We start from the raw sequence: 12,420 nt of genomic DNA on the forward strand, positions 1-12,420 counted from the left end.
CTTTCAGTGTGACAAGTGGGACTACTGACCCAGTGGTTAAGCTTAACCAGTGCAACTGTCAGAAACAAGGAAGGGATGGTACGGCACAGAATTAGCTCAGTGACTTCTCAGGTGCTACCCAAGGCCACCAGGGGATCTTAAATTACAAAACTGGAGAAATGTTACTCCTAGCCCTCATTTTTACCAGATCTAGTCTAACCCTGATAGCCAGCCAGCTCTCTCAGTCAGAACCCTGTCCTCTTTCAGCCCCTAGAGCTACATAATTGTTAAAAAAACACCCCACCCCTTCTCTGTTCAAATCCATTTTTTCCCAGTGCAAGCACCACAGGCAGTAGCTCCCTGGCTGGGTTTTTCAGTCTGTGTGATGGGCTCGCACTGACAGACCTTTAATTTCTCTAGCTGCATTTGCATGAACAGGCTAGAAACTCAAATTAAGTGTAATGCATAAGCCCAGCTTCACCTTTTCAAGACATCCAGCAACAACTGGAGACCAAGAGCAAGGTTGCTGATAGCTGCTGTTGGAAGGGCAGAGTGGTAAATGTGTCAGCTAGAGGTAACAAAAAGTATAAGCCCATCCTGTGGAAAACAGAGTGCAAATATATCTGTATCATGATGCTTCTGCTGCCCCTTTTCAGTGACCAGCCTCTGTAGGTCTTAGTTCCCACATGTGTAAACTGTGTTCCTTGTGTAACTGCTTCAGTTTACTTATCTTTTGGATGCTCACAGAGCAGTGAGATGACCAAGTAGCTGCACATCTATGCTCAGACATGGATACCTTTTGGCTTTGGGGAGTGCTGAACCACAGAGTCACCCTCACTGTGGCACAGCCTTTAAGGAGGTCATTATGGCAAGTGTTAAACCAAACGGAAGACAATACAGCCAGATGAAGACAATAATCTTAAGTGGAGGAAGACAATAAATGGCAATGGATGTTAGCCACTCTTACAGACCTCAAGGATACAATAAAGCTATAACAATAATTGCAGTTTTAACTGTTGCTTACCCTGTATCAATCAGAGTAATTCATTTCAGTTACTTATGACACTCAAACCACACTAAATCAAAATCACCAATAGTGTGAATTTATAAGATGTGTTTTGCTCTGGAAGCATTACTGGTCTAGGCGGGGAAAAAAAAATCAATGGTACATTTCAACACAAAAGCCATCTGAGCCTTTACTATAGAAGTAATAAGGCATTTATTATTTCAAGAGCCCTGCATTCACAATATCCCCTTTTTCAAAGAAAACACCCCTTCCTTCCCATTTTTTATGAGGCTAACTTGTAGTATGTCACCACTATGAGACTTCTGAATGTGTTCAGAACAAGACAATAATAGTAAGCCACAGATGAATGATGTGTAGTAAAAATCAATAAACCTTATAACTATGCACTAAGGGAACTGATTTTATGCCTATAAAAATAAAACAATTATAGCAATATTAATGGCAGATTCATCATAGTAATATAAAAAGTCCAAGTGTGCTTGTCTGTTGGGAATCTTTAATTCATCCTTCTGTATTAAGTATTCACAAGGTAGAAGAAATGGAACTGACTTCAAGAACAACCTTTAAGTTGCAGCAATTCACCCTGTCAAAAAAAACCACCAACAAACACAAAACAAAAAAAAAAAAACAGTAAAACTTTAAAAAACAGTTTTGACAATCAATGTAACTCGGATATGCAGAAATGGACCAAAGTTAAAGCCTCGAATCCTGACCAATAAATCTGATTTTTTTTCATGTCATGATTAGTGATTTCATATTACTATGTGCTGTGTTAACCACATTGTAACAAAACAATATAACTATTTTGTGGTAATGCAGATTAAGCACAGCAAAGGAATTTTTTTTTTTAATTGACAGCTCCTCTGCTTTTAGGCATCTATTCAAAATGGGGGAAGGGGGACAATACAGACATAATAGGAAAAATTTGCCTATAATTTATAGCATACAGAGCTGCTCTAAAACAGGTTCCACTAATACCATCCAAAGTGTTACTATGGGCCTTTTTTGAACCTATCAGGGTCAACTGAAAGAGGCCCACAGCCATCTGGCCTGGGCTCTGCATCGCCCGCTGGGACAGGACAACAGCACAGGCCCAGTAGGAGCACAACTTGTAGCTGTGTCGTTGCTGCAGCCTCTGCTATCTACAGCTATGACACATCTTTCAAAGTGGCCCATAGACACCCAGAAATTAAAAAAAAAAAAACAACTTTTTTTCTTTATTCTGATTGCCGAATTATTTAAGGCAAGTAAAAAAATGAAAGCATTCGATATACGTTTTACATAAAATAAACTAGATTACAGCATAAAACAAGTAAACAGGTAATGGCATTAAAGTCTCTCCTCTAAATCTGGGTAATTGTAAACATTAAAAAAAAGACTGCAGGACTATTCAAGTAATAGAACAATCACAGATGTCTTCTTGTATGCAGGCTATTAGGTCATCTGCCATTCAAGATTATCAAAAAAGACATTTCATTATTCACAGATGCTCATTATCTCCATTTAAAATCTATACATTATATACAACACAGTTTTTGTGGTACTAGAATCCCCATGCCTTCCAAAGGTATATTTTTCACAATACACAATTACAATGAAACAGTGAATACAGTAACATTTTACACTGATGCATCTTAATAGGAACCACCAAATAGACATCTACATTGTACCAAAGTGTCATCACAGTTAGCCTCTCTGAGAGCTTGTGGGAAATATCAGAAGGGTATGCAAGGTTCAGGCACACTGATACATAACATTATTTATTTACAATTGGAAAGAAAAAAAGAAAAAATAAAAAGAAAAGGAAGAAAAAAGAAACAAACAGCCTTTTGCAGTTAACGCTTTCTAAACGTGACAAATACATATCTCCATTTACTGTGTGGTTCGCAACTTAGCAGCAGACCCTGTGTGCGAGCCTTGGTACTGATACAAAAAAAGTAAAGAATATATATATATTTTTATATATATATGTATATATATATATACGCATATATATATATATATAAAAACAGAAGTCTAATTACAGCAACATTTGTTACTCTGTGATAAAATCTGCAATTTACAAAAATGAAATGACTGGTTTTTGCCTGCCATTAAGGCATTTCAAATTAACACCATGGAACTGATGTCTGTAATAAAGCGCTTCCTCATGTGATCCAGTCACATGACAATGTTCATCCCCAAATTCATCATTCTCTGAAAAGAGAAAGAAGAATGTTTTAGTAAGCAGCATTCCTTCTTCTTACTTTTTTTTGGCACTTTGGATACATCATGAAATGAAATCTGTACTAGTATTCTCAAACTCAAGCAGCAGAAATGGCAAGCCATGTGCTAATCCCTCCCCTGCCAGGAACAACATACAGAAAAGTAACCTGTGCTGGAAGTTACCTTATGGATTCTGATGCCCTATTATCCATCAGCTCTTTAAGGGCTACAAACCTTTCTTACTCAAATAATTCCAGCTAAGAGCCTTTCACAGTTGCTTGTTTTCAGAGTTAGCTTTCAGAAGGAAATCCATAACCCTGGAATTTTCAGCACTATTTAATACATTAAACTCTGAGGCTTAACACAGCAGTGATGAACAAAACCCTAATTTTAAAGATGCTTTGGGTTTTTCACTTGAGATGGGATCATTATAATACAGGAGAGTCTCTTTTCTCTTGAAGAGTAAGGATGATAATTGAAGAGTAAATTCAACTGAAAACCTAGAAAATAACTGAGCAGCAAATATGTGGAAGTAACTTAAATAAGAGTCATCACTAACGAGCTCTCAAGCAAACCTCTCTGAAAGCAAAATCACCAAACGAGGCAGACCTGCAGAAGAGATAAAATCCTAAGTTTTCCTGGTCATAAATAGAACCAACTGAACATTAATTTTAAACTAATTTTATAAAAATCTGGATCTTATTATTATCTTAATCTCATTATTATCTTAAATTATATTTCATAATCACTTGTTTTATCTTAATACAAACCCTTAAGGGATTCTCTATGGAAAATCTCAGAAGACAGACTACTTATTCTTTCCTAATGATCTATGTTACAGTTAAAGGACACAACTGTGTCACCCTAAAGAGAACAAAACTGCAATTAACCCAAAATACCAAGTTTTTCCTCAACCTTAAAAACTGTGTCATATAACGAATTGCAGACAATCAGGCTAAAAAATCTATGATTTGCTTTCTCCTCTAAATGATATGATATATAATTTACTGGCTATTTACCTTCTTTGTGCAGGAAACATACCAGATGCAGATGCCTGTGCAGCCACCTGCTGAGTGGCAACAAGGGCAGCAGAGGTCAATCCTGAGGGAAAGAAGAAACAAAGGAATGTTGATGTACGTCTGGTTTTAATGGATTTTTGTGCTCAGAGAAATGGTAGGAAGCATCTCCAAGGCAAACAGCCAGAAAATAGTGGAGCTTAACACTATATAAATGGCAAATATTCCAGGCAAAATTGTTAAGACAGTCTGTCCAGTGTGATCAATATACCTTTATTTAATAAACTGAATTGTCCTTGACAGATATTTTACAAGAAATTACAGCATTTCTACTTATACTGCATTCCTTTCCAAATACTGCACTGCATGATGCTAAGTGGTTTGTATGAGTTCCTGAATAGGAAGCTCAGTAGAAATTATAGGTACCAGGAAACAACAAGAATCAAAAGACACAGTGAATTACAGAAACGACATGCCAGCTGCTCAGAATACAATACTTTCATAATAACTTACAATTTTTACAGTTTTGCTACTGAACAAGCATAATGCATCCCAAAAGGCACACGGAATCACTGAATCAAACTGAGAAATGTCAAGACTTTTACACAGGAAAAATAAGTACTGAGGCACCAAGTGAACGTAAAGAAACATTGTCATTTAGCCACCGATTGCGGTAGCACATACTTTGCTGCAAGGGAGGAAACCTCTTTTTCATTCAGCCGGAGTCCACAGTTAGAGAAAAAACATTCAAAGACTGGTACAAAACCTAGGGAGAATAAATTGCATCTTACTGTGCTTTTTCCCTGACTGCAACTTTGTGCACGGCATTTGCCAAAATACAAAGAGTCCTTTTTCAGACGGTCAAATTATAACAAGCACAAACCCTTGTGACTGCAATGCCTTGTACATAAAATATGTTCAGTACAAAAAGCTTTTGTCTTTGCTACACTTTCTCCATTGCTTACACAACCCTAATTATACAAAAAGGAGGTTATTTGGTTTGGATTTTTTACTGCCTTTCAGCCAGTTAGTGTCAGTTTGCAGGAGGAATCAAAACATTCATGTGAATGACAGCCTAACTGGTACATCTTTAATAATGCTCTGACACCCAGTTTCGGAAACAAAAGTTGGTATTTCTCAGACATGAAGCTATTAATATACTCTTAGTACATGCTGTGAATTTTCAAGCCCTCTTCATAAATCAGCACTTCTGATTTAACAGTGGGATCTCTACTCAAAATGCTTCCTGTAGGCATGATTTCCAATGTCAAGGCAACAATCCTACAAGCAAGCCAATCCCACCACTGGAAATTTTCTGCTCACCTTGAAATGGGTCATATTGTCCAGGTATGAGGGGGTAACCCATTCCAACATGTGTATGATGGTGCGTATGGAGATGCCGCTGGCTAAAAGGAGAATGGCGGTCTCGCTCCCTTTCTGCTTCCCGTTCACGCTCAGCTGCTGATTTTTCCACAGGCTAGTAACAGAAATTGAAATAAAACTGATGTGGGAATTTTAGAAGGGATGAAATCACAGGAAAACCACACTTACCCCTACCTGTCAAACACTTTTTGAATACAAATGATAAAGCTAATTTTTTCTGAAGAAGTCTCTCTACTGATTATTTGCACTTGATTCTAATCTAAAGCTAGTCTTTCTAGCTAATGGAAGATTTTTCCAAGGCACAGAGATTTTGAGGCAACATACTGCAGCTTGAAGCCACCACAATGACTTCTAGTTTTTCCCTGAAGCTTGGCTGGCTTGCCAATGCGTGGACAACCTAGCTGAGCTGCTGAAAGCTGATGTAAACGAATCCTCAAGCCTCTATAGCCCTCTGGGGATCAAGCCTGACTGAATAGTCAGAAAACCTTTTAAAAATTATAATTACAGTCAGTGACTTGCTCACAATTAAAACTAGCACCAACTTATCTGAAAGTGAAATATCAGTATTTTTTACAACATGTAAATCTTCAGAAATGGGGGCTGGTAATCTGCTCCTTGGAAGATGTGGATTCTTGGCAAATACAAGGAGGGGATATTACCAAATCCCATAGCTCAACTTCTTATTTCATTATCTGTTTCCAAACAGGAGCTTCCCATTTAACTACAATAAACTATGCCCCAGGAAGTACCTCTGAATCTGTGTTTCTGTATGAATCCATTCAAGACAGGAAGATTCTGAGGACAGAACTGTGTCACGTGTCACTTCCAGTTTATGCCACGGAAGCATCCTGACCATAAATTGCTTTTATTTTAAGCAGTGCTATAAAGAAGAATCATGCATTCACAGCTTGATGCCAGATTGTGTGCTTCTTAGAATTATGTTCTTTCTCTACCCCTGCCCATATGTAACCCTCTTACATATGTAACAACAGAGGAAGCCTTACAACAGGTGACTTGCTGCGATACTGGCTGGCATGCTGCTGGAGCAAATCCAGTGCTTTGGACTCAGTGGTTGCTTTTGCATTGATGCTTGGGCTGGTATTGACCTTCTCTGTCTCTTCTCTCCCTGACATCTTCCCATAAACAGGATAATGAAATCCTGGAGAGAGATAGGCTCCTGCAGGTAAACAATAAATACCACATCAAGCTACTGTTTTTACATTTTGGTTATATCAAGGTAGGAGAAGGGAATGTCAGAACAGAGCATAACAGCAAAAGTAGATCACATGACTATCAAATGGCATCTTTGCTCTTCAATTTCATCACCTAATTTACCCTGATGAATGGAGGTTATAAAGAGAGTTCAGTTGATGACCATTTCAGACATTTATGGGTCCTCTTTAAGTGAAAGGAATAGTAATTATAATGTTTCTGACAGTAAGTGCTTAGAATATTTTTATAGGCAATAAACTATCTGTCAGCCTAACAGCAATAGCAGACTGTCAAAGGTTGAGAAACCTGTAGCTGGGAACTGTGAGAGTTCATAAAAGGACCATCTTATATTAAATCAGTTTCATTTACAGAACTTTCCCTAGTAGAAGCACAAGCAACACAACGCCACCCATGAAGCTTCTAATTTACCCTAGCTACTAAAAGAAATATTAAAATGTAGGCTTTACTGCAACTTGAGGGTGAAAATTTTAACTACTGGTGCAAGGCAAATTTCAGAATACATACCAGGATAGCTGTGCATTAGGACAGGAGAGACTGCGCGATAGGCTGGATGGTTGGGATCGTACATCTGTGGATACGGATAAGCATGCAAGTACTGGATATATGACTGGTGCTGACTCATTGGTGAGGAAACTGCTACTCTAGCACCCCGAGAGTCCTTCCAATTTACAGGAGTCTTTTGATCATCATTTTTTATCTTGTTCTCATCCACTGATTGAGAATCAGAACGCTTGACCTCTTTAGGCTCCTCTTTAATGCTTGCTAATGAGACAGGAAGGTTAGGCAGGGAACTTTCCTTGTTAGGTGTTTTTCTAGGGCTGTCTTCTTTTAACTTTTTCTCACGGTCAAGTTCTTCTGATTTTTGCTGATCAAGATATTTGGGCTGATAGACATAATGATGCCATGTTCGTGAATCTGGATCCTAATACAGAGGAGAAAAAAATTTTTCTGAACTTAGATGTTGAAATAAGTTCATTATTGATATTTCCCATACTTCAGTTATTGTATTTTTAATAGCTGTTTTAATACCATATCCACATTACAGAAGAGAGAGGTTTTCTTGCTACAGAGTGCCTTGAGCTCAAAGTCAAACCAATATTCCCATGAAGGAGCAAGAGACTATTATCAAAATTTAATTCAATTGCTTCATCTTATATCCTTCTTCATGCCTTTAACTAGTTTAATCATGAAATACATATGCATTGTAACAAAGTTCTGAGACCATGCTATTCATAAAACATTTTAATTAAAGCCCACAGAGAGATTTTCCCACTAGAGAGCAAAAAATATCTGTGAACCACAAAATTAAAATTAAAACTGGCTAATGATATGCTAGAGCACTTAGAATACCTGGAACAATGCACATGAAAAACTGATCTAGCTGAAAAGATGCTGCCTCCCATTTGGGAATCAGCAGAAGTCAGACATTAAGGCAGACTTCTTCAGCTGACAGTCCTATTTCAAGTTTGTAAAATTACACATGGGTAATTATAGGATTATAGATAGGTAATTACAAATTATAGGATTAGGACCACATGGTTTAAAGAGCATGTACTGGGCACTGTAAATACCTTTTTACACATTATATTACACCAGCTTATAAACATATCATAGGTACGTGATTTCTTTAAAACATCACACCAAATCAGTACCAAGAAGTAACAGGAAAACTTCTTTTTCTAACACAGAAAATGCAACAGCTAACCGTAAACATTTTCTCCAATTGACAGATATTTATGGCACATGCCACAAAAATATAAGCACACAACTAGAGGTTTGGACAGTCTGGTTCAAATACTCATTTGAATCAGCAGAAATCTTCTCCTGCCTAGGGCTAACTCCCACTCCCCTGACCTCACTGTATCTTGAAAGACAGTCCGTAAGGGTGAAGTTTGCGATGTACCATACACCAGAACATGAAAGCATCAAGCATTGAGGCTCCAGTTCAATGCACAGAGACAGTCACATTGCCTCAAATGAAGACATCTAGGAAGGTCAGCAGGAAGCCACTGGATAAAATTCTGGTTCCACTGAAGTCAATGGCAAAACTATCACTGACTTCAGTGGAGAGAGGATTTCATCCATTGTGTAGGTCTGTAGGGGCTTGAGGTTGGTTGAGGAGAGAAGGGGAACTTAACTGCTTCAAAAAGGTCACCATGGGTTAAGATAAAGAGCTATGCTTCAAGTCAACTCTTCAAAGAACCAGCTCACCCATCTTTAGTAAATGCCAACTGTCTTTTAACAAAAAAAAGAAACACTTCAAACCATGTTTCAAATCTACTTTAAGTCCTCTCACAATGAAAGCTGCTTATTTTTCTTGAAATTTCTCATTTCTCAACTAAGCAAAATGCTTAGAATTTACATCTAAAAGAGAAATCTAATTCTATTTTATTCATGCATATAATTTAAAATAGTCTATTCAGGTCTTAAGCATAGCTTCTGTCACCACCTTACTAGAATTTTTAATTTATTTTTTTATTCTTTTCAAATAGCTCAACTAGAAGGTCTATTAGTCTATTTACAGACTACAATACTATCCAGTGTAAAAAAAGGATGGTGGAGCTTGTTTGGCTGCAGAGGTAGAAGAACCGATCAGAACCAAGGAGAAAATCTCACATGACTTAAAGATAAAACAAGACTCTCTTGTTTCATTTCCTGTGATCTCACCTGTTTAAATCTTGTGGTTGGATCTACTCCTGTTTGCTTCATGGAGTCCATAACAGATTTCATCTCCACCGCCTCCTTTATAAGCTGGTGGTTTTCCATTTGTTTTGCTTTGAAACTCTCCGACTGAAGCTGCTGCTGGTGATTGGAAAGGATCTGTGACTTGCTTATCTCCTCACCTTTGTTAGGAACTGATGACCCTATTTTAGTGTTGTTTTTGCTGGACTCCGGAGTTGAAGGGGCCTTTGAAATAGTGGCAGATGGAATATTCTTCTGCTTGTTGTCATCCTTCCCAATCTCCTTCAAGGGGGGGTCATTTTTCCTTTCACAGTCCCTCCCAGTTTGTGCCATTTTCTGTTCTGCTAGTCTCTGGTCCTCATAGTATTTTTCATACTGCTGCCTGTAAGCAGGGTTAGAGGCCATTAAGGACTTTTGGTCCATATAGAGCCCATAGGCATACTGTCCATAATAAAGTGACTGAGCAAGTGCAGGGTGCCTTTGCGTTATTACTGACTGATGTTGTGGTGGCTGCAAATTAGAGGAAGTGTTTTCACTTTTCTTGACATCTGATGCTTCTGCCTTCTCTTTCTTTTCAGCCTCTTCCTCAGCCTCTTTTTTGATCTTCAGTGTCTGTGGGGTACTGCTGTTCCCAGCTGCTGGGGCGCTGACCTGTCCAGAGTGCAAGTAACTTGGGGAATAATACGGATCATAGCCATGGTAATAGGGAGAATGAGACTCTTTTGCTTGAGCCGACTGTGCTGTGGTTGAAGAATGTCCTTTTACAACACCATCTTTATTAGAAATAATATCTGATGGAGAGCTGGCCTTTGACCTCATGCCCTCTGACCTGCTGTCAGAGCCACCATCATCAGCTGCATCAGAAATATCTGAGTAAGCAGGGCTGTTGGTTTTGGCAGCCGTGCTATCTGTGCCATTTTGTGTCAACACATGCAGTGGTGCCATGGCAGATTGTCCATTCACCAAAGTGCTGCATTCCATCCTGGAGGCACTCCCTATGGAAGGGCTGGGCGCATTGTCTGTGAACGTGTAAACTTTATCAGCTTCAGCCTTAATACTTGCCATCCTGCTCTCTTGAGACTCTGACAGTCCATTAGCTAGCACTTCATTCTTGTTGAGATGGTCCTTTAAAAAATGTCCAGATAAGTCCTTCCCAGACCCTTTTGAATCCTCCAGCTTTCCCAGCTTAGAATCCATCTTGGGGCTGCCCGTCTCCTTGCTTTCTTTGTCCTTCAGCTTTCTCTTCTCCTTTTTCTTTTTGTCTTTGAGTGATGTGAGAGCTGGGTTTACAGTGCTTGGCTCTCCCATAATTGTGGGCTTTGGTTGAATAGGTTTCAGTGGAGGGCTCTTTGGTGTAGCCTGAACAATAGTAGTTGTTAGAGAGGGCAGTCCCGGTATTGTCCCTGTAGTGGTGGTTGTAAAGGCTGTAGTAGGTATAGCTATTAATTGGGGAGGAGTTGGTGCTGGCGCTGGGGCAATGGGCCTGGCTGTTTTCAGTTTGGAAAGGTTTTTATCCACTTTGCAATTGTTCGATTTCTTGCCTTTATCACCCAAACTCTTCTTGTCAATTAAGCCTTCAGCCTCCAATTTCGGCATTTCAGTTTGCAAATTGCCATCTGCTACTGAGCAATTATCCAGTGTGGCTGCCATATTAGAAATTACTGGAAGGCTGTTCAGTTCACTGTTCAGACCCTTCTTTTTGCCAGAATTCTTTCCAGTTTTGGAACTGATAATTGAACCAGGGCCATTGCTGGTCAGTTCCCTCTTTCCCTTGGGAGTCCCTGGGGTAGCAATGGAGGAAGGAGATGTTGGTGCTTTTAGTGGATCAAAGCCTGGCAAATTTGTGCTTTGCTCACTGCATTCAAGTGCCACATTACTCAGTGCTTCCTCACAGTCTGAAATTTTGTCTTCACTGTCAGGTTCAAACTCCAGCTTGTTTTCTGGGTCTAAATGTGCATGAGCCTGATGATAACGTAATCCATTAATGTGCTTGTACTTTTTGTTGCAGTTGGGGTGAGGACAGTCAATCAGCACCGGAGAAGAGCAGCCTTGGTCCAAAAAATTACTCTCGGGTTTCCCCTGTGGGGTGGTGGGAGTGCTTCTAGAGTTAGTACGAACACGTTTTCCGGATTTATTGTCCTCCGAACTGGAGTTTAAATCTAGCTCCATAGGAGGTTTAGTTTTCCTCTTGTTCGTGGATGAGGGGCTTGCTTTTACTTCATCCATGGCGCAGTTGGGGGGTGTTCTGCGCCCACTTGAGTTAAGGCTGCCCCTCCTCCCTTTCCCATTGGCACCACCTCGATTCTTATTCTGAAGCCCTCTGGACTCCGTAAAACTTGCATCATTACCAGGTACAGTGGCAGCTGCAGCGGACCTTGCCCGCTTTCCCCTGCCCCGTCCTCCTCGCATTTCCAGGTCGCTTGTTGGTGATTCACAAAACCTGTACAAACAAGAGATTTCATCAGCAGGATCATGAACTAAAAAAATAAAAAACACCACTCCTTCCCATAACAGAACCTTCACACATGTTAAAGGAATGATGCCCTTCTGATAAATGAGAATGTTACAGTCTTAAAGGGAAAGTCATTAAAAAAAGGACAAAAATGGTAAGGACACATCCAACTAATTAGAACAATGGAGTGAAAATTTTTCAAAACTTACATAAATGCATTTCTAAAGTAATTGCCATCTGATGAGTCTCCTGTAATTCCCCTTCCTTCTCAAAAATACAAAAGAAAAGTAAAAAAGAATTTCCACCCCACATTTTAATCCGGAACTACTCGTTTCACTGGTGCATGTTTTCAATTATAATCAGTTGTGTTTTACTAATCCCTGTAGAGTCTCTTGGCCGAGACTGAGGGTTAAAATACAGCAGAGAAAAAACAGAATCACAAT

The 12,420-nt window shown here is 39.3% G+C and overlaps 1 protein-coding gene across 5 annotated transcripts in view; it reads right to left on the bottom strand.

Annotated features, from left to right (window-relative positions):
* Window positions 1-1,179: 1,179 nt before the first annotated feature.
* Window positions 1,180-12,420, bottom strand: part of ZNF608 (zinc finger protein 608) — an 86,743-nt gene continuing 75,502 nt past the window's right edge. For 4 of the 5 annotated variants that reach the window (XM_027670898.1, XM_027670896.1, XM_027670897.1 and 1 more), the window contains exons 5-10: window positions 9,511-11,965; window positions 7,348-7,765; window positions 6,615-6,787; window positions 5,551-5,704; window positions 4,231-4,312; window positions 1,180-3,202 (exon numbers count right to left, since the gene is read on the bottom strand). In XM_027670898.1, coding sequence (XP_027526699.1) covers window positions 3,196-3,202; window positions 4,231-4,312; window positions 5,551-5,704; window positions 6,615-6,787; window positions 7,348-7,765; window positions 9,511-11,965 — 3,289 coding nt within the window. In that variant the 3' untranslated portion in view covers window positions 1,180-3,195. Of the gene's footprint in view, window positions 3,203-4,226; window positions 4,313-5,550; window positions 5,705-6,614; window positions 6,788-7,347; window positions 7,766-9,510; window positions 11,966-12,420 lie in introns of those variants that run through there. The other variant, XM_027670899.1, reaches the window with a different exon arrangement.

The sequence above is a fragment of the Neopelma chrysocephalum genome, unplaced genomic scaffold, assembly GCF_003984885.1.
Source record: "Neopelma chrysocephalum unplaced genomic scaffold, ASM398488v2 Primary Assembly neopelma1_96942, whole genome shotgun sequence".
Classification (NCBI taxonomy): domain Eukaryota; kingdom Metazoa; phylum Chordata; class Aves; order Passeriformes; family Pipridae; genus Neopelma; species Neopelma chrysocephalum.